We start from the raw sequence: 22937 nt of genomic DNA, 5'->3' as shown, positions 1-22937 counted from the left end.
TTTAAGTACAATTAGCTGTTAATACGTCTGTAATTCTACTCAAGATTTTGAATGCACGACTTTCACTTGTAACAGAATTGTTCTACAATGTGGTATTAGTAGTTTTGCTAAACAGTAAACAACTGGTACTTCTTACACCACAGTTAATGATGCAAATATCAAGAAAACCTATTTTATCTTTCTGGGGGTTTTTTAAAGAAAAAATATTATGATCTGTCATTGACATTTTTCTTGATTGCCAGTTCCTCACTTGGGGTTTCTCCATATTATTCATTCAAATTCAGATATGTATCCCTTACAGTATAGTGTACTACCCAGTAAAATCACCTTCTGTATAAAAAATATAAGTATAACCCCCAAAAATGGTTCCATAACATCAGAACGTGAGCTGTGCAAAATCTGTTTATTTTTGTTATACCATCTTTCAACAAACGGCTTGGGTCTGATCCATAATCTTTGCAAATATACACAAAATCAAACAAACCATGACCTAATTGTGACGAAGGTGTAACAAATGTCTTGTAGAAAAAAAAAAAACAACATATAAAAAATTTTTAACCGCAAACATGGCAAGGTGCTGTGAAATATAAAATAACTTCAATGTGAGCCTGTCGTAAAGCAGACCCAAAATACTGATATGGCACTAGCATTCATGAGCAACACATAAAAGAAACTAAAGTCTAAAAATGTTACTGCACTTCAAAGAAGACACTCATAGATTTAAAACATTCGTTCAGCAAAAAAAGGCAAACACAACAGCAAAATATGACTTCATTCTTTCTGAAATTCGTTGTCTTTCACTCCACTCCATCTTCAAACTCTTATCTTTTCATATAGTAAAGTAACCTTCAGTCAATACTAACTTCCACTTCATCCTCGTCAACTCAGCTAATCAGCCTGCTAATCTTTGGTGAGAATACTGATGTGTGGGAATATACAGTGCAGCCAAATTCTATACTACGTGTTAATGCACAGAGCTTGGTGGATGCAGGTAAGGCTGCCACGGTGGTACTGTTTGCAGAGGTGGGAAGGAGAAGGCATCAGTGTGAGCTGCAGCAGTGGCACAATGGCAAGTTGAGTGGTGACATCATCATCATTGTACTGCGACATCAGCAAGCAGAATAACTATTCAGCTTCGTCTTTCAGGGTGAACCTGGAATAAATAGAGGAATGGAAATCAAGTGAAAACTGACAGTAAATTATATAATAAGCAATCACTTAATTAACAGGTGCACAGTTAAGTGATACTCCACAGAAACTTCTCAAACTTCTCCGCTGTCAAAGCTCGAAGCTCCATTGGACCTAGACATACTTTGGTGAATCACAGTTCAAACTGAGCATATGGATGGATAGCGGAAATATATTTTTCCATCATGAAAATGTCATCACTCCAAGGTGAGCACAACCTCCGTTCTCTGTCATCTGGACTTTCTGCAGCCACCTTTCAAGTCGAGTAGCACTTTGAAAAACTTAAATTCAGTCTGAGGAAAGTTTAATCCACTCTGCTCACCATTCTGTGACACCAGACATCAGGTCAACCTGGGCCAACTCGATCTGCACCTAAAGGACAGGAATGACACATTGACATAGGTATACACTGTACATGCATCTTGTGTATAAGCAGTGTTTCTGTATGTACTGGGTGCACCACAGAGTGAAAGACTTAGAGGCAGGCTAGAAATACTGCACAGCTTGGCCACATCTGGACAAGTGTAGGTTGAACCAAATTATCTTGATGTGTTGTGGAGTAGTGACATGGAGAATTCTTTGGATACCCTGATTGTCACTTGTTAGCCTTTGGCTGCTGTTTGTGTGTGCGATATCAGAATTGCAGGTGGAGATCTCAGGCTGACCTGTCCAATGACGTCGGGGCTCCTGAACGAGGCTGAGTTATTCTTCACTGATACACTGAGGCGTCTGAATCTTGTCTCATCCATAGACAGGTCGTACTCAAACCTTAAAGAATTCAACAAAGATTAGAGGAGAACACTCACAAAGATCCTGCAAGAATAAAAAAAAAAAAAGAAGCAAATTAATATAAAGACTGAGTAAATTACCTCTCATTGTATTCTGGGTTGAGGTCTCTTTTCTTCACCGCGGTCTTCCTCTTGGTGGCCTTGCTTTTGTCTGGCAGCAGCATGAGGGAGACATAGCTGTCGACACCATCCTTACCCTGAGACAACAGACCTCTGTGCACAGAAAAAGAAAGCATATCTTAAATAACTGCACATGTTCAAGCATAAGAATATTAAAAGTCAAAGTATAGTAGAGCAGTAAAACAGCTCTTTGTAGATCAGAGCTGTCGTCAACCAAAAGAACAGATGCTTTGTTAAACTGTCGGTTTTTCTTTAAGGGTAAGTTCATAGGTTTTTTAAACCAGACCTCTTTTCAATGGTACTTTAAACAACAGAAACTTTGACAGACTCAGGTTCTTCTTCGTCCTCCAACACCAGCAGTGGGAAGATCTTACTTTTCATTAGAACATACAGACGTGTCCAACTATACTCTGAGTGTTCAGTTCTTGAAAATGTGACAAAGGATTTTGAATTATTATAATAGACCTTTTTTACAGAAGACATTGAAGCACAGGTGTAAATAATTAAATTACCGATGGCTGAATTCCATTTAGCTGCTTTGATTTCAGGGTCCTGGTATTGTGCATGCCTGCTCTCTGTCACACTCACTGGGACACTTGAATAGACCAGAGCCACTGTTAGTGTCATTAGTAGCACCCATGCTTTTCCTACTAGCCAAATGAGGTGTGGCAGCAGCATGGTCAGCTTCTCAAAATGAAGGCCTAGGTCACATGTGCAAGGGTATAACTTGCATTATTTTTCTTTGCGTTTTGGTCTTTTGTCTACATGCAAACTGTGTTTTACATCACTGAAAATGGATCTTTGGAAAATTTCTTCCAGGGTGAAAATCTTTGGAAACTCCAGTTTTCTATGTTGACGTGAGACAGTTGTAACGTGGCTTGTAACGTCAAAGTGGACGCCATTAACTCCTTTGTGAGGCGTCGCAAATGAGACAACATTTTTGTGCGATGGCGGACGTGACCAAAATAGTGCTGGTTCTAATCTTACTAACAGAACTTTTTTTTATGTTAACACATACATTTACAGTAACTCTTCCACTAAATTGAGGAACAGAGGCGTCAGAGGTTGCTACAGAGGTCACTGCTGCGGGTAGCCCTCTGCTAATAGCTTATATTGCTTGTGTGGCCAGGAATTATTTTAAAAAGAAAAGAGGTTGAAACCCTGTTTTCACAAACACACATGTCCATGGGGACAAAGTCTGAAGCTGGTGTTGAAGATGTGTTACAATAATAACTGGGAGACAAACTTATAATTAAGTCTGAATTGAAAAACAACAACAACAATAAGCCTTTCCTTAAACCGTGGCTCAAATAACTGTTATACCAACAGCGTATCATTGGTGAGAACACAGTCTGACTGAAACAGTATTTAAGGAAGCACACCTGCAGGCATGGACGATGACGATGAGCTGTCTCTCCTGCGAGGAATATGCAAGAGACAACTTCACCTGCCCATTTCCAGACCCAGGGCCAGAGGCAGCACAGGGCAGAGTCCCTGCATCGATCATGTCCACCATTTTGGATTCGAGAATCTGTTGGAAACAAAGGAAGAACAAGAGTCAATACTAATTTTGTTACTTAATACTGTTTAACAAGTGTGTAAATGGTAAATAGATTGCATTAATATAGCACCTCTCTACCTAACCAGGCAAAGCACTTTACGGTTTGCCTCTCAGTCAATCATTCACATGCACATTAAAGAAACAATGATGGCAGAGCTGCCATGCAAGCCACTGGCCTGCCCATTGGGAGCAACCTGGGATTCAGTTCAGCATACGTACAGGAGGACCCGCAGGATTAAAAAGCCAACCTTCTGATTCAATGACAGCCCATTCTACCACCTGAGCCACAGCTACCATGGGCAGATGTGTTTGACTTCTCACCTTGAGTTCAGCCCTCAGCAGGATCTGACTCTCAGGTGCAGCTCCATCCAGATGGAACCACTGGTCCAGGACCAGCTGTGGCTCTGCAAGCAGCTCCTTCACAGGAACCACCACAGATCCCATTGGCTGGTCCCAACCACTGGACAACTGCAATGAAAGAGAGAGAGAGAGAGAATGAAAAATACCCTCCAACAGTGCTGCTGTTAAAATGCAAGATGCAGAATAAATGTAAATAAATATCTTGCCTTTACTACAAGCATCTGACGTTTAGGGTCATGGACCACGAAGTAGAAAGACTCGTTCCACTGAGGACTGGTGCTGCGGTCACACAGCTTAAGAGAGAATATGCAAAGACAATATAAAGTTATTACACCAAGACTTCATCAGACCGTCTACAGAGGACCGTGCATCAAAAATCTTACATTGGTTTTGTAGGTTGTTTCACCCAGAACAAGCTCAGCTCCTGCTTTGGGTTCCTTTCCACTCTTCTTCAACTGTCAGGGACAAGAGAGGCATCCAAGTTTTATTATATGAGGAATCATTTTTGTTAACTGCTGCACAGTATGCAAATAAACTGCAGGTGACTTACAGGTAATGAGTGGGCTCCCTCTATATGGACAAAGAGCAGAGCAGCAGAGGGGACAGCCTTGTTGTGATAAGACTGGAGAGACTGAAGCTGCAGCACCTGCAACGTGAAGCACAGTCAGCTGGGCCTGATGGTTATTCTGCAATGTGAATAATGTGCCCTGGGTGCTGGAATGTGACTAGACTGCATTATGTTGGAGGCTGCTTCATTATCTACACGTCAATAGTGAAAGTTAAAAGAATGTTTGAATAAACAGAGTGAGGCTGAATGGAATGGGTGATAAAGGTGTACACATAGGACTGACCTGGTCCAGTCCGACTGAACGAGACACTGTAGGAACCCATTCCAAGATCAAGTGGACCCGCCCGGACTTCACGTCATTCAGAGTGTACCACTGTGACAGAGACAGGCAGTTAATGATGCAGGGCAACACCCTTTGTATGAGGAAGTGAGGCACAGATCAAAGTTTAGACATCACATGGCACAACTTGAGATCATGATTACTGACTAACCTGATCTGTGTACTGGGATCTGATGACCTCATTTAGCCTGATGCTGAATCTGTGAACATGAAAAAAGGCAGATGTTTAACAACAAGATGTATAACTTCCATTATGGGTATATTAATGTTATTTCAAGGAGCTGTGAACAACATTTTGCACTGAACTGAAGTAAACAACGGTTTGCAGTTTAAAGATATAGTGGAGTAATGAGCAGTGAAGTCACGCTCCTTCTGTATGTGTTGTCATCCGAGTGATGAACCGCTGAAAGCACCGTTAGCTGCTAGCTGCTGTCTCAGCCACCTCCATGTTGAGAACCATATGTATGATGTATTTATTTGTATGCATTGATGCCTTTCAGTGGAAAATTATGTAAAGTGACAGGTGTATCTGTGAATCCTCGCCATGCAGATGAGTGTACTCTGTACTCTACACTTTTTATCTTGAGCACTAATATAAGTGACTGATTAACCAACATTAGGACACACACCTGCCAAGGAAGTCATCAGAGTCTAAATCCTTATCAAACGCTTCGAACTTTATCTCCTGGACGCTGTGTCCGCTCAGAACCAGCTGTTAAAAACAAACAAAAACACACATTTGTACAAAATACTGTTCATGTTGCAAAATCCAGACAATATTTAAAGCTTAAACTGAGAATACTTCATACCTCATACATTTCGTTCCATGTTGGGTTCAGATTCTCCTTGATAACATGACTCTTGAATGTAACTCCCCCTATGTTGATCTTGACATAAGGGTCGCTCTTGCCCTTCACCATGCCCCCCATCAGGTTGTCCTTAGCAACCAGTTTCTGGGCCTCAAGCAGGTGAATCCTCAGCAGCCCCTGCAGGATGAAGACTGTCAGTGTTACAAAACATACAGGGAGTCACTGAGCACACAACATGCAGTATGTAGCTTGGTCATGTGACACTACTGTATATATTTTCTTTAAAGTTTGTCAAATATTTAACATTAAATAATATGGTCTTCTTATACATATAAACACAGAATAATGCACAGAAAGATAATACACTTTTTTTTGGTATGTATGCTTGATTTTACCCTGTCCCCAGTGCAAAGTAATAGACTTCTACAAGAACTGTGAGCAACAAGATTATAAGATACTTTAAGTTGCACATAACTAAGGGCGGGTCGCTTTGAGTAATGGGCTGTCAGCAGACAGAGTCCTCCCCTTCTTAGTCACATCCACCCCTCACTCCTCCACAACGCCAGCCTCTCCACACATGGCCACTTTTGGCAACAGCCAAAATGCCAAATGTGAGGCTTCAAAAAGGGAGTTCACAAACCAGTGGGTGATGTCAAGCTAGCTATGTCCATTATTTTTATAGTCTATGATTCCACCCTGTTGAAGCTGTAGACCGATATGAACCAGAGAGTTCAACATGTTACTATTCTTATATTATGCAAAAAAAAAAAAAAAAAAAAAAAAAAAATACATTTTTTTTTCCCCTCCCAAAAGTTACAAGGCTCAAATGTTGCTGTATAACAGGAATGGTCCAATGAGCAACCGTTGTTGCTCTTTATGTCAAAATTTCAGAATAATTTCTCTGAATATGGAATTAAACCTTATATCTTGTATCTCAGGACAGGTCCATATAAATAATAAAATCTGACATTTTACTGCTGGAGCACATTGTACCCCTGGAGTATGTCAAAGTAAACTTTAAGAAGATAGAGGACACCTTTCCAAGTTGTCTCATCTAAATTTGATTCATGAAGACTTCTTTTTTCATTAGTAAAGACTTCTGTACACTGTATAATGATACATGTTTCATTTTACACCTCCTGTGCATAAATTCCTCTTTTCTGATTGTAGCTGGCATGACACAGGTGCAGAAGTTCACTCAAACACATGAGATCCATCAAAACAACAGAGGAAGCTGAAATCGCCCCCAGCAGAACGTACCATGATATTTAAAGTTAAGAGGAAGTGGCACATTCACAGTGTTTGGAAAAAGGCTGGGGTTACTCAGAAAACCCACATGATGAGGCTGACACCCAGCAGCATCTGATGACTTGGGACAAAATGAGTGACTAGCATGATATTATTATTACCAGTGTGATCATTTATCAGACACTTAGTTCTGATGGAACTCTGCTCCACACATTTTAGATATTATGGTAAATTGTTTTTCTTGATGGATGATCACTTTGGCAGAGGGGTGGAGGGTCCTGCACCTGCCATACACAGCTTAAGGAAGTATTTTCTTATTGTTTTAAATTGTACAAATGTACCAGAAAAAATCAAGAAGGGACAGTGACAAAGAAAAATACCACTGTACACTTGGTGGATGCTGACTATTCACTTTTCACTCTGCTAATCAAGGCACAAAATCAACCTACCTCTTGACCAAAGTCCTGGCTGGGGGTGGTGTGTGGTGGAAGAACTTCAGCTTCTGGGGTTTCTGTGACCTCTGCTGGCCCCAGGGTATCAGCTGGAAGACCAGTTACTGTGGCGTGAGCAAGGTCGCCTAAACCAGTACTACACACACACACACACACACAGAATGCAGAAATGTAAGCATGTTTCTTGTTAGGTTTCTTTATATATTAACAGTAATGGATGTTTGAAGCAACAGTGAAGGGAAAAAAAGAAATATGGTCTTATAGCTGTGATGTGGAGCTCACCCTGCTGTTTGCTGTGGTTCAAAGTCTCCTTTAAAGGATGTGTCTGACTGTGTGTGATGCTCTTCTGGATCTGTTGGCTCCTCCACCGGCTGAGCAAAATCACATGAAGGTTATAAATGTAGAAAGACAGGTTAAACATAATGACAACGGACTACTATGTGACCATGACTCACTGCAGCAGCAGGGAATGTATCTGGAGCAGTGTGAATGGCAGCCGGTTCAGCATCTTCTGTGGAGGCCGCAGCATCTGCTGCTTCAGAGTCTTTAAACTGGCTGGATACTGCGACCGATCTGAAAATACACACGGCTGTTATTAAAGATCACAGCCAGACTCCTGACTGAAACTAACAATGGAGAGTAATAGCTTTTTTAGCTTCACGTGGCTACGAATGTACATTCCAAATGATATTTCTAAGGGCATATTTGCCTGTATACCTCACCGACAGACACTACACTTTTTATTGAATGTTTATCAGAGCTTGTTTACATTTCAAATATGTATTAATAGCATACTTTTCTTTACATGTAAATGACAAGTGAGGCTGTTTTGTTGAATTTTGAACAAGTCCAAAGTACAGTCAGCAGAGTCTCTGTACACTTACTCATCCTTTGTCATCTCTGGGACTTTTTTGTCCTCAATGACTGCTTTGAATTCCGGTTCAGTGGAAACGGCGGTCTCTTCTTTCCTTGAACCAGTCACAGAAGGCTGTGGAGCTTCAGTCATCCTTGAGCTCAGGACCTGACAACAATACATTTTCCAGTTGGCTATTCTGTGTATAAATGATGACAGTGATAATTCCCCGTGTGTGTATTCTCCTACCTTGAGTTCAGCCCTCAGTAGGATCTCACTTTCAGGCAAGGCTCCATCCAGAGGCATCCACCGGTCCAGGACCAGCTCCGGTTCAGAGAGCAACTCTCTCACAGGGACGACAAGAGACCCCATTGGCTGGTCCCATGCGCTTGACAACTAGACAAGCGATAAAGACAAATTTATAACGCCAGTCAGAGGTGAAGATGTACTGACAAGGACAGCAGGCGTCGTATACTGCAGTGCACAATCACCTTCATTATGAGCATCTCCTTTTCGGGGTCACGAACCGAGAAGTGGAACGCCTCACCCCACTGAGGTGATCTTGAGCGATCACACACCTTCAGACAATAAAAGACATGTAATAAGTTGGGCGAAGTTATATGGTCATTGCACTTTGTTTAAGATGTTTCTCCTTTGATAAAGTTTCCACTGGTATTTTGATTAATGAAGGTATCAGCATGCATTGTTGTCAAGCATTGTGTCTTACTCAATACAACCAGTGGGGGGCGCCAACATTTAAATTTTTCAAAATCTCAACATGGTAGCATTTAGTCATTTATCCCACAACATTTGGAAGCATTTAGCAACACACTGGTTTAGTTTCTGGGAGTTTGTGATGGGGACTTTATCATGTCATTTTATGGACTGAAATAATAACTGATGTATTTGTTATAATATGATATGACACAAATATTCATTGGTTGCAGTGTAGGCTGGCATAGACAAAGTGTGTGTGTTTGTCTTTATTATCAGCCTCATACCTTGGTTTTGTAGGTTGTGTTACCAAAAACAAGCTCGGCCCCAGCCTTGGGCTCCTTTCCACTTTTCTTAAACTGAAAGACACATAACGGCAAACATCATATGAGTAGTCTGTATTCACTCTCTGTAATTAAGGCCACAACAGGCTGAGATCCAACTTCCCTTTCCTTTGAAAGATAAAAACATTCCTGACTCATTGCACCATAAAAGCCAAATACAGTAACTGTTGCTTAGCAAACAGCAATTATTCCTCAAAGTCTCTATTTTTATCTACTGATTACTTACAAAAACAATATCTTGGGGAGTAGAAGAAGGAGTTTTTTACTTAATACCAATAGAGGATCTGTTCATCGTCACAAGCTTTCCAAACTGCTCTCTATCTCCAACTCTGAGGTAGCACACTTATTATAGTGTTTTTCACTGAACCAAATTATAAGGCACTCACAGGCAATGACTGTGCTCTGTCCACATAAACAAAGAGCAGGGCTGCGGAGGGAGTGGCCTTGTTCTTGTACGACTGGAGGGACTGCATCTGCATCACCTGCAGCAGAGAAGCAAATGAAAAATACATCACGATGACTCAGCACTGATGTGCACAGTGAACTGAGCAGGGGATTGTATTTGAAATAGAGCACATGTGGGAGGAATGATGATGCCTATGATGAAGACTATCAATATACGTATGAGTAAGAGAGTAAACATGAACAAATAATAAAAGAAAGATTGCACTAACTTTGTCCAGGGTGCCATTATTGGAAACTGCTGGTACCCACTCCAGAATAAGGCGAACACGTCCGGACTTAACGTCATTAAGGGTGTACCACTGAAACAGAGACGTTCATTTACTGAATTAAAGCCTATAACTACACAGCGGCAGTAACTACGACATAATGAGGCACGCAAACTGACCTGGTCTGTGTACTGGGAACGGATGATGTCTGCCAAACTGATTTTGAATCTGTTCATGATGACAATGATTTTGCATGTTTTACACAAAAGCACAAGTGACATGCATGACCTATGAAAGTGAAGCACGACCCTACAAACGCCCCAAAACATCAGATCTAAATTATTCATATTTTCTAATGCTGTGAAAATCAAAGTCTTAAAAGTATACTATGCAGGGTTGTCCTAAAAAACAAGGGAGAGACTCATACAAAAGTAATCCCTTTCAATCATTACTTATGACCCACTGGAACTGTGTTGCGGTGTATTTATCTGCAGAGACGCTGCCTTCTGCCTGTAGTATGTTATTGTCTTCTTATTTTGCTGAGGTTGGGACTTTCCTGAACACTGCTCGCAGGTGAGATCAGGACTTGAAAAATGTAGCAACCAGGTGCCAGACTGTAAGCAGCACACATCCAAGAAGAAGCAACAAAAATCGTGGACACAACAGCAAAAAAAAAAAACGAAATTAAAGTGAACCAGAGTGAATCTGGGGTTGGCTTTCAGTTTCAGTTTTGCTGCCAATGGACAGCAATTCAACAATTCCTGCATAGTATACCTTTAAATATGCACCATAAGGTAATACACGTTTTTTATCTTTATGGTCAAATAACTATAGTTTGGGCCTGTAAACATGTCGATACACGGAGTTAATAAGGCTTTCCAGTTATAGCCAGACAACTTTCATATTAGCCCTTACCTTCCCAGGAAGTCATCTTTGTCCATGTCTTTGTCAAACAGCTCTACCTGTACCTCCTGTCCTGACTGAGGCCTCAGCACCACCTGAGAGAACCCAGAGCAGTTTAAACAGTGACTAAAAAAAAAAAAAATAATAGGTGGAAAACATGATTATCTTTATTTGAAATCATGCTGAGAGCAAATCAGACTGTACAGGTCTTCATACACACCTCATACATCTCATTCCAGACTGGGTTGAGATTCTCCTTGATCACATTACTTTTAAATGCGAACTCCCCGACGTTGATCTTGGCATATGGGTCACTCTTGCCCTTCAAGCCCATCATGCTATCTTTGGCAACCAGACTCTGGGCCTCCAGCAGGATGATCCTCAGCAGCCCCTACAGGAAAGGATCATTTCACTTTATATTGGTATTTTTTTTAATTAATGTGATTGTCATGCCCTGTTGCATGTATCTGCCGCTGTAGATCCCTGTCTTGTGATGTTACCTCGCTGGCAAAGCTGAGGTCTGGGGAGGTGTGAGGAGGTTGTGCTACGGCAGGTGTTTGTGACTCTTCCGCCTCCTCTTCAGTCACATCAGCTGCCTTTTCCTTTACGTCAACATCTTCATGTGAGGTCACTGAAGAGGTGACAGTCTCCACAGGAGGGGCGTCCACTGAGCTTGACCTAAAGACACAAAGAGCAGCAGTGAAAAATTAAAGACACAAAGGGAACAATGGAAAGTTAGGGCAGACATTTTGAATTAATCATCTCACCTCAGTACTGTGTCTGCCTCTTGTTTACGCTGAGTGGGGGAAGGGTCTGACGCTGAAGTGACTTTAGCCTTATCAGAGGCACCCGGACATTTGCTGGGAATCAGCATCTGTTGTTGAGTGGATATTATTAGGATTTCATTTTGTTATCCAACCTTGTAACAGTCTTGCTTGTAAATATCAGTGTCAGTAGAAATACAAAATTAAATGAATGCCTCAGAAGCCTCAATGAAATATGAAATAACAGATACAGAGACTGAAACAGCCAGATGAGAAAAACAGAAAGAGATACTACACATATTACACCGAGTAAAAGAAACACAAAGATAACGGTTAGATTAGATACGGTTACACAAAGAACGTAAAATATATACACTGAGAAAGAAACAGCACAGAGAGATTAAAAGAAAACATAAATACACTTAAAGGACATATCCTAAATATTTAGAATAAGACAAATAAAGAGCAACAGACAGAGGCTTCTCCCACCTTGAGTTCAGCCCTCAGAAGAATCTGACTCTCAGGTGAGGCTCCATCCAGATTGAACCACTGGTCCAGGACCAGCTCTGGCTCAGAGAGCAGCTCTCTGATAGGAACCACCAGGGAACCAATGGGCAAAGTCCAGGTGTGGGACAGCTGGAGAAACAACACAGGTAGTATTCATTAATTATAGATTACACTGATTGCATTTGTACGACTGACCCTCTTTCTGTTCCACTTAAATCATACACTGAAGCCAGCTTACCTTAACAACAAGAATATCTTCTCTGGGGTCTCGAACCGGGAAGCAAAATGCTTCGTTCCACTGAGGTGATGTGGTACGATCACACACCTTCAAATATGAAAGAGTCAGACAATATTACTGACATATGTCACTCTTAGAATATTACAATGAGTGATCTAGAAAGTGACTTAAACATCAGTAATACAACAGTACTATGAACTCTGAACCACATAAGCTTTGAGGTCTTACTGTAGTTTTGCGGGACATTTCTCCAAGAGTAATTTCTGCTCCCACTTTTGGCTCCTTGCCACTCTTCTTAACCTGTTGAGAGACAAATAGGCAGTAATAATAAAAGCGTATGTATTATAAACGTTAGCTGTTTATCTAGGCATCATCCTGACATCAATAATAAAAGACTCACTGGTAAGCCGTCTGCTTGCTCGATAAAGACAAACAGAAGGCCTGCAGAGGGAACCGCCTTGTTTAAGTAGGACTGCCTGGAATGGAACTGAAGAACCTGAGGACGAAGGAAAGAGCCAGTGAGCGTGGATCAAGTTTACCAGTAACCAGTAACGGCCCATTAATCCATGAGTTATCTGGAAATACCAACCTGGTCCAATCTGTCAGACTCTGAGGCCATCGGAACCCAGTCCAGTACCAGGTGAACTCGACCGGACTTCACATCATTGAGAGTGTACCACTGACAGGAGAATTGGGATCATTATAACATATGAACAGTTCTAACATGTTACAGATGTATTTAGAGAGGGTTATGGGTCTTATCAGTGTATCTGAGTTTTTCATGTTCACTTTTTCTGACCGCACCCTTTGAAGCTAAACATGCAGCATGTGTTTGGCGAAGGGATCCCACCTGATCAGTGTACTGTGAATCAATGATGTCCTTCAGACTGATCTTCAACCTGTATGTGAGGATATGTGACATTAGAATATATCCTCTAATGAATCCATTCATTTTATTTCATTATTGAATTCTTTACAGCAAGCATACCTGCCCATGAAATCATCCTTCATGTCCATGTCTTTATCAAACACCTCCACGCCCAGGTCCTGGCCAGGCAGCTGGGTGAGGATCACCTGAGGGGTCGTCAATGACACACATTTAAAAAAAATCTCTCAAAACAAATTATACAGCAGCCATTTTAAATACACGTAAACATCAGCCACTTCTATTCATTTCTTCTTAGGTAAGAACAGAATCTACACACACTCAAGAGCATTGTTACACACATTTTGTGCTGACTTGTTTATGCAGAATAACTGGCTATTGCATTTCTTCAGTTCTACAGTTGTATAATATTACAGGATTAATATTACAATCATATTTTTATAATTTATATTTTTTAAATAATTCTTTTGATTATTTTACAAAAAGCATTATCATCTTTTAAAATAAACACCAGAATAACTTTTCAATTCATATCAGTTATGTTAATGGAAGCCATGCCACCTAATAATTAGTGACTGATCATGCTGGAAAATATCACAGGTGGTTCAGGCAGGTGGGATAAAAAGTGGCGAAGCATTGTTCCATGTAAGTTATTAATAACTCACAGAAGCACTGCAGGAAATAGTTCACCTTCACCTTCTCTTCCTCTCTCTAAACACACACACAGCTTGGAGCTTCATGTCTCTGTCCTCACTCCAGACAACTGTGCTACTATAATGCATGAAGTTTGCGCTTTGTGGGTCGGGTGGTTGATTAATGCGGGGGGTTTTTTGCATCCCATGCATCTTTTTGTGTTTTTTTTTTTTTTTATATCCTCTTCTGACGCTACTAAATATGACAGCTCATTAGCGTTCTCTTTCTGCAGAAGCACCTCCACTTCAAAACAGCACGGGGGGTTTTTATGTTTGCAGTCTGCTGCTCAACCCTCTTCAGACTTTCACTTAGGCAGTCTTGACTCAGTTCTCTCAACTTTTTCTTCTACTTCAGTCTCTGTGTGCACACGGCCCTCCAGTCTCATGCCCTTTTATGGGAATTTGTGTGCTGTTTACGTATGCTAATTAGAATCAACTGGCACGCGCTTTAAACTTCTGAGGACAATGGTATTCATCGTTAAAGGAACACAGGTGCAAACAATTCTGCCTTTGAAGAACAGGTCATGGATCTGATGGAGACTTTTCTAACTTTACTTCAGAGCAAATTTAAGAGAAAACTTCAAAGAGAGAAAAAGAAGATATTGGTGCACAAGGCCCAGTGTTCTTTCAGTAAATGTCCTTATGTTATTTACCTCATACATCTCATTCCATGTGGGGTTAAGGTTAGCCTTGATAACCTGACTTGTGAATGTTTCACCCCCGATGTTTATCTTGACATAGGGGTCACTCTTGCCTTTGACCATGCCCCCCATCAGGTTATCTTTTGGAACAAGGTTCTGCCCTGCCAGTAGGTGAATTCTAAGCAGTCCCTGAAAAAAAAAATGAAATGCATTAGAATAAGTATGTGCAATTTAAAAAAAACACAGTCCTGAGTCAAAGTCCTAATTGCACTGTCCTCTATTACCTCTGTGGCAAAGCTAGGATGAGGGGAGGTCTGCTGGGGCAGCTGTTTGGACAGTCCAGCCTCCAGATTAGATGACACATCAGATGGAATGCGTTCCTCATCTAACCACAGGACCTATGTTACAACAGAGAAGAGTAGAGACAGAGAGCAGCAAAATAAAATGTGACTAAAATTCCAGAATCAAGTCTCATTTAAACTCTGTTGAGAATTAGAAAAACTTTATCTTATTAGTCATGAATTGGTCTACTGCAGTGCAGAATTAGTGAACGGGTCTTGTGGCCATTTACCCTGAGAACTGTGTTGATATAGATACGACTGGCAGATCCAGAGTTGTCCAACTGGAACCACTGGTCCAGAGAGAGATTAGAATTTGACAGCAGACGGGACAAAGGGATGGTCAGGCTGCCCAACGTCTGCACACGGTCTGCGTCCTTCACCTGGTTCATTTAACATGAGGGAAACCCAAAATTAAGACCACATCAGTCTAATAAACACAAACTTTATTGAAGAGTAGTTAATCTCTTAAGCCATTACCTGAATGTCTATGTCCTGCTTGCGAGGATCCTGGATGAAGAAGGTGAAAGCTTCCTCCCACTCTGGATTAATGGTTGTGTAACAAGTCTAAAGGCAAGAGTAAATAGTATGCATATGAAATAGAAATAAATGAAACACAATCTGCAGTATTATAATGGGCTTTGACAGTAGATATACCTTGCTCTCTCTAGTGATGTCCTGCACAGACAACTGCACCATGGGATTGGGCTCTTTGTTTCCCTTCTTCATCTAAAAGATACACAGACAAACATGAATACACAGTAAGGCATATGGACAATGACATTCTGTATCCAAGAGCTGAGCAATAAATAGATGTTATCTACCTCCCTGACTACACGTGGTTGATGTGAATAATAGTGTATGGGGCTACCATAGTAACACCACAAATGACTAACAGGAAGCAACACATGGCATAATCAGGAAGTATAAATCTGCATTGAAAACCACACAGCCTGAGTTTCATTCCAACCATTCTGTCACTACTGTTCCCTTTTGTGTATAATACCACAGCAGAAATTGGCACACCAGGAAATGTGTGCTTAACAGGCATGGATAAAGTTAGCCACACTCATCCACATTTCAATGGAGGGCACAGGGTTAAAGGCCAAAGCAACAGCTTTGTGGAATGTCAAGACAGGTGGCAGCTACAGCTCTGCCCCAGTTTAACCACACACACAGGAAGCAGCTCTGAGCTGAGCACGAATGTGGGCAGGGAGGGTAAACATATTTGACTCACAGGAAGTGCCTCAGCCTTGTCCAGATATACAACCAAAATGGCTGAAGAAGGTGGATCTGCAGTCTTACTGGTGACGCTTTCATTCCTCTTTAGGATCTGGGGAAGAATTGTTAGCAGTTTTGTTTTACTGTAAAAGAAACACAAAAATCCACTGAACTTGAGATCCACTTGTAGGAGCTCTATACGACATTCAGACCATTAATATAGCTGCACATGAAGACATAGTGGAGTAATTACATTCTGAGCAGAGAATGAAGTCATGTTACCTCTGTGTGTGTTGTAATCTGAGCTTCTGGCTAGCCACTGGCTAGCTAATTGCTACCGCTTTGCACTGCGCTCATACAGCAGTCACCACTGATAAAGGGATGCTGTCATCACTAAAGTGTATCCCCCTCCCAACAAATTAACACTGTCAGCACTGTGGCCGTTGCTAGCACTTTTTTACACTGTTAGCATCGTAGCTGTGCCTCCATGTTAAGAGTCGTGTGCAGACAACTTCTGAATCATAGATACACCCTGAATATCGCATGGAGCTCCTTTAAGAGTAATGCATTAGTGGGAATGAGTGACTCAAACCTGCTCGAGTCTGTCAGTGTTGGGCAACAAGGCCAGCCACTCCAGTTTGAAATGAACTCGTCCTGACGGAGTTTCTTTCAAAGTGAACCACTGGGAAGACAGCCACAGGCACACATTTACCATCCAAAGATTCAAAGATTATCCATACAAACTATGACTGGGACAATAACAGCTTTTAACTTACATTATCGACAACTATGGATTTCTTCACAATGCCCAAATCCAATTTGGTCCTATTTGGAGGAGAAGTATAAGACAGAATTCAATGAAAAGTTAAAGGAGCAAATGCATTGCTGGAAATTAAAAGATCATAGCATAGAAAGATAGAAAGCAGATGCCGTAATTTTAGGACAACAAATATATGCTTAAAAAAAGGTAGGGTACTTTTTCCAACTGATGAAAAGTGACAGATGAGAGGTGACAATGCGAGGTTCAACATAGGTACACAAGAGATGTGAGTATGCATATGTACCTGCCCAGGAAATCATCCTGGTCTGGGTCTTTGTCATATACCTCCACCTCCAACTCTTGACCAGGCACTTCATGGACTATAACCTGATGCACCAGACACACACAAGGATATGAGGACTGACAGACGGATTCGTATGGAAGCTGGCTGCGGCCTCGTGAGACCATGCATGAAAATGAACATTCCCCATGCTGTAACTGTCTAATCCCTTAAATATAGAACAAAGTGAAATGATATATGATTGAGTCTTCCAGCGCCTGTGAATTGATGACACAAATTTTAAGCTATCCATAAATTTCTCCGTTCTCCATACCTCATAAATCTCTTCCCACTTGGGCGAGTCGGTGTTGTCAACGTGCTTAGAGGTGAAGGTCTGAGGGCCAACCCTCAATATGGCGTAGGGGTCAGACAAGCCTGCCATCACCCCTTTCACGTAGTTGTCTTTGGCTGCTAGATTCTGTGCTTCAAGCAGGTGGATGCGTACCACACCCTAGGAAGGAAAAAGAGGAATGAGGATGTAATACACTGCAGTTGACTGAGATGTGAAATACAGTCTCTTTCTATCTGTAGGTGCAGATTCAGGCTTTACCCTGGGCAATGGAGAGCGTAGCTGGGCCACATGCAGGCCTTGAACCAGGGGAACAACCAGGCGGTTGGGCAACACCAAGAAAGAGGCAATGGCATCCATGATCATGCTGTCAGACATGACACTGAGACAAAGAGACAGCATTTTAAATTGGACAACTTTTAAACTGATCTTAACAATCTGTGGTAATTCATCAGTTGTAGGTCTGGGGCCAGATAGGACAGCGTCTGGGTCTGGACCTGGGGGATTGTTTGCTAAAAAAGGGGTATGACATCACCCCTCAATGCCCTATGTCACCTACTGGGAGTAGCCACTGATAGCTACTGGGGGGAAAAGTGCTACCTCTTCCTGTTTTAGTTGCACAATAGTTGACGCACATCCTTTGTGCCATAATTGAGCCTTCATTTTCCTGAGAGATCGTACCCGGTGGCAGACAGAATGGCATAATGAAAGCGAGCCTTATAAGGAGCCAATCTAAACACTGATGGTGTCATCACATTGTGCAGTCAACATTTACTTGAAAAAAAAGTGTCTATTTCTGCTTAAATGGCAAAGCACTGCTGTACTGCCTGTATCATTTACTAAAAATAAAACCCACACATTAATAAAATACTGTGAGGTTGTGTTTAATCAGACGGTCATGGCTATTATTAATGTGTAAACCATGAAAGGCTATTTCAGCATGACTCACTTCAGTCCAGGGACATCCAACAAATTAGTCAGTCCAGTCCAATTGATGTCTAGTTTCTGGGAGGAGATAAAACAGACAAGAATGTGCTGTATGCAGTAAATCAATCACAATCGAGGCAAAGTCAATAGCATGAAAAGCACACAAGACTGTTGAGATACATGATAGTCGCGGGATGGGGGGGTTGAGGGGCAACAAGAGGAGGACAAATAGAGGTGACTGTAGATGGACGTACAGGCCGCTGGATGAAAAACATGGTGACCGCACCCACTATGGGTACATCACCAATCAGAGGCTCCAGAATCACCCGCATCATCCCATGTAGCTAAGGACAGAGAGGCAGAAATTAACCCTTTAGACAGGAAACATCTTTGTATTAATGTCATGTTGCACTGTAATTAAGTTAAATAATAATTTTAAGCTTGAAAAGAAGACATACCTGTATTCCTTTGACTCCAGCTTTGCAGAAGTATCTCTTCACCTCAACGTTGATCTCTACATTGCCAACATAGCTGAGGATATGAGAGCAAAAACATCATATATACAGAGCTGTAATAGCTGTAATACAGAGATGACAGTGACTCTTAAGTCAAAAGAGGAATGGATTAACATTCACCTAATATACAGATCCAGCAGGACCTGTCCTTTGTCATTCTCTGTGTGTGCCTTGATCCCAACAACCTTCATGGCCTGCATAAACAGAGAGCACATTTGTTCGCACAATATAAACGCTAAGCATCATTTGTGTGAAACTAATATTATGGCTCAGCTATAAGTGGAATTACTTTGTCTCCCATGTCCACTTTTGTGAAGCTGAGGGTCTGGAGGTGGGTGCTGGAGGCTCGGATAGATGGAGCGATAGTTTCAACCAGCAGCTTCTCAAGGTATTGGCCAACAAAGGGCCACACTTGCTGCAGCACCTAGACAGACCAGTAATGACATGGTTATGAGCTGCTTTTATCAGTTATACACATACCATGATATACATTGTACATCCCTGTAACCAGAGACTATGTCTTTAAGTAAACGTTGTCATTTTAGCCACATGGCAACAAAACGATCTGTCACATGCCTTGGCCTCTATAAGCAATAACTGAAGAATGACAGAGACAGCTGTAGCCAGTCGAGTCTCCGCAGCTGTTAGTCGTCTACTTTGGCTCCTTACATACGCCACAATGAATCCTGTGCTCTACGTGTGCTCACTTTTTACAAAATGTTGCTGCATAAACATGTTAAGGCTTTAATCCTTCAGGAAAAGAACAGAAAGCAGAGTTACTGCTTGTTTGCGTGCTTGTGTAACAGTGAAAAAAAACCCTCATAGTTGGTTTCAGTGTGGCATAAGTGGGGAGTGAGTCATCAGCTGCCTGCTCTTGTGAAGGATGCAGACTGAGCAACAAGGGAATCTGCTGACCTCCCCTCCAGTAGCCAGTCTCAAATCTCTTCTTTGTCTGGCTGTCTGACGCTGAGAACTCGTGGTCCTGTTAGCATGAATACTTTTATTACTGTATGTCTACATTGGCAGCTCTTATTTCTCCGGGCTAGAAAAGCAAAGGGGGTGGAGGGGGGACAATGGCTGCAGTTTTATTTAGTTTGGGGGACTGGGTAGCTCCTCCCCCTTCCTGCGAGGGAGCCTGTAATGAAATGGAAATGTTGAGAGGGTTGCCTGGCTCTGGGCCTGCTCTCTGCAGTACAGACAGAATGGCTACACTAATGGAGGTGTGGCCTTGTCTGGAATATGGCAGCAACAGCAGCAGTGCTACAATCTATCAACTAGCACCAGCTAGTAACCTAGCATACTCTACAAAGTGTCAATCAGCACAACAGCTGAACAGACAGACGTGTGTTTGCTTTGGGCTTAATAAAGGAGGACACACTTGTGTCTTTGTGTAAAGTTAAAAAGTAAAAGATGACGTGAAATAGGAAACCACTGCTATTTTACCTTGTTCAGCCACTCAACCTTCTCCACATCTGGAAAGCTGACCTGAAGGGAAGAAAAACAATGTTTAAATTATGCATAGGGCCTGATAAACACACAACAGGAAGGGGAACTGATTCAGCCATAGCTGAGGCAGGTCTGGAAATGTCATCAATGGCAATGTCGATATCATCCCGGTGCTTTTTGCACCAGACTGTGTAAATACCCTCAAAAGGAAAAAGGGGAAGAAGATAAGTGCAGCAACTGTCCATTCAAAGATATCTTTGATCAAACATCTGGCTTTTATTTGATTCATCTTTCAGTGTGACAATCCTTCTGCAATATAAGTGCTTATAATGTCTTCACCGTTTATTGATCAACTCTTAAGGAAAATCCTTAGACTGTCGTTTGTTATGCACACGGGAGAGCAATATGGAGATGCCCCTTTAATAAGGAGTTTTTGAACTGACTGCTTATGCAAGCGATCACTGAAATCCCTCAATGAAACAAGTATCCACAGGAACCTCATTTGGGTGTGGCTAGATGTTCTGAGTCAAAACAGGCCCATGTGGGTTTCAGCATGACCATTTTGGGTACATCATGCTCCCCGGATGTACTACTTGCAAATCCAGACTAGTAGAGCTTCTTCATGCAAATTTTCAAACCACCTTTAGTTAAAACTGCACAAAGGATTACAAGGATTTAAGCATTGTTGTAGTTGTTGCAATACACTCAGAATTGCCTCATCATGCTTTGAAACAAGTTTTGTTGGGAAATACAAATAGCCTACACACATACAAAACAAATTGGGCAACTGTCTTGGCAGAAATTGAGGGAGTGCTGCATATAAAGCGACTTGTGCACACCTGGCTGCATGCAGACCTAAACTTCATCTGCGACATTAGAAAGAAGGAAAAGAAGACAGAGACCTCAAGAGCAGTGCCTACTGCCTATGAGGAAATGATTTATTGGAAACAATCCCATAAGCCTTTGCTTTAATTATAAGTGTTACCAGGATAGCCTGAAGACATTTGAGAAAAGGCTGGGATGACGCCAAATAATGTAAAACTATGACTAGGGTGGTTTACCTAGGAAAACCCTGCAAATCCCTGATTTTATATTGTGATTTTGGGGTCCACTGCCACCTTTTTTCTTGTCATACGTAACATGAGGTTACTCTAGGTCGTCGCGGGTTCAGGAAGGAGGATTTTTAGGGATATTAGACACACTCTGACAGCCATAGTCACTTCTTACCCACGCGGGGAGGTCTCGCTTGCTTTTGGACACTTTCTTGGACGTGTACTCCTGCTCGTTGTCGAGCAGCTGGATAGCTGACTTCAGCCGAGCCTCCTTGGCTTCTCGGGCATGTTTCCATCCCGTGTAGACCATCATCCCGAACACCAACAGGCTGGTGCTGACCCGGTAGTAACCGGCCAGGTAGACAGGCAGCAGGGCGCCCAGACATTTCCCGAACGTCCAGAGCACCGCGACCGCACTTATCCCTTTGGGCTTGGGACCCTCTGTCTCCACGGGGCTCAGCTCCTTCTTCTCGGTGTCGCCTGTACTCACACTCCCAGCGCCTTTGGCTTCACTCGGCTCCGTTTTGTCGCTTTCCATAGCGGTGTCCCAGCTAAAACAACACTATTATGTTACCGTAGGATAAAAATACTCAAAGTGTTTGAAACGACTTGACGGTTGACTTACTCTAACGTTTCATGTCTAACGTCAGCTAGCTACCGCTTCAACAAACGCACCGCTGCACGTAACGCACCCTCGCCAGTTTAATGTCGCATCTTTGATGATATTAAAGTATGTTATCGCTGAGTTGCAGTAGTTTTACTGACTGATCACGGGTCCAGAAGAAATGGCACGCAGCAAGTACTGCCCCTCAACCAGTCCCGTTATCTGGATGAAAACACGCCCTCTGTCTATTATTGAAAAAAACGCATCTTTGACTCTTTCGCTGCTGCGGCAAGCCTGTCATCCCGTTTGTAGCAATTACCGTAATTACTGCAGCACTGCGTTGTCGAAAACACGACACTTTCCACGTAATTACCGGTATTTAAACCAAACTTTCAATGTCTTTCAAAAGGTAAACTGCTTAATATATACACACAACATGTAAAATCACTGCTTCCGGTCATATTGTTACCCCACCAGCACCTCGGGTCAATTCTTTGTGCTGCTCCAGTTTACTTTAAAACAGCAGACTGGGCTTTCTCCTCAATCCCCAACATCCGGTATGACCACACAAGCCCAGGCCACGATTCCCATGTCACAGTAACTCAACACAAATACTCCAATTGTTTAAAGAGCCACACGGATACGAGACGACTGAAGGAGCAGAGGGTTATTACATTCAAGTTTACACAAAGTGACTCCACCCAAACAACTCAAGCAATGGGATGTAAACATGAGTTTGCCACAAGAAGCTGTCTCTCTCTGGGCATGACTTATTTGTCTTGCCTGTGTGAAGAGAGC

The 22937-nt window shown here is 42.0% G+C and overlaps 1 protein-coding gene across 1 annotated transcript; it reads right to left on the bottom strand.

Annotated features, from left to right (window-relative positions):
- Positions 1 to 384: 384 nt before the first annotated feature.
- esyt1b (extended synaptotagmin-like protein 1b) lies at positions 385 to 22349 on the bottom strand. Its single transcript, XM_050037128.1, has 52 exons — positions 21711 to 22349; positions 20481 to 20522; positions 19327 to 19461; positions 19158 to 19231; positions 18981 to 19053; positions 18777 to 18866; positions 18545 to 18600; positions 17857 to 17977; positions 17581 to 17757; positions 17271 to 17353; positions 16983 to 17031; positions 16799 to 16888; positions 16223 to 16318; positions 15643 to 15714; positions 15466 to 15552; positions 15219 to 15368; positions 14932 to 15045; positions 14660 to 14836; positions 13417 to 13502; positions 13279 to 13327; positions 13018 to 13107; positions 12829 to 12924; positions 12657 to 12728; positions 12429 to 12515; positions 12173 to 12319; positions 11687 to 11793; positions 11420 to 11597; positions 11140 to 11310; positions 10932 to 11014; positions 10196 to 10244; positions 10020 to 10109; positions 9732 to 9827; positions 9289 to 9360; positions 8779 to 8865; positions 8537 to 8683; positions 8319 to 8455; positions 7890 to 8007; positions 7717 to 7805; positions 7432 to 7570; positions 5735 to 5911; positions 5555 to 5637; positions 5077 to 5125; positions 4869 to 4958; positions 4568 to 4663; positions 4401 to 4472; positions 4224 to 4310; positions 3979 to 4125; positions 3479 to 3627; positions 2058 to 2189; positions 1854 to 1956; positions 1511 to 1560; positions 385 to 1153 (listed from the first exon to the last, which is right to left on the bottom strand). Exons 1-52 carry the CDS (start codon positions 22071 to 22073, stop codon positions 1126 to 1128), a joined length of 5502 nt encoding a protein of 1833 aa, XP_049893085.1. The 5' UTR covers positions 22074 to 22349; the 3' UTR covers positions 385 to 1125.
- Between the last annotated feature and the right edge of the window lie 588 nt (positions 22350 to 22937).

Source organism: Epinephelus moara, chromosome 24 (assembly GCF_006386435.1).
Source record: "Epinephelus moara isolate mb chromosome 24, YSFRI_EMoa_1.0, whole genome shotgun sequence".
Lineage (NCBI taxonomy): Eukaryota > Metazoa > Chordata > Actinopteri > Perciformes > Serranidae > Epinephelus > Epinephelus moara.
The sequence above is the reverse complement of the archived record's forward strand: the minus strand, read 5'-3'. Positions and strand labels throughout refer to the sequence as shown.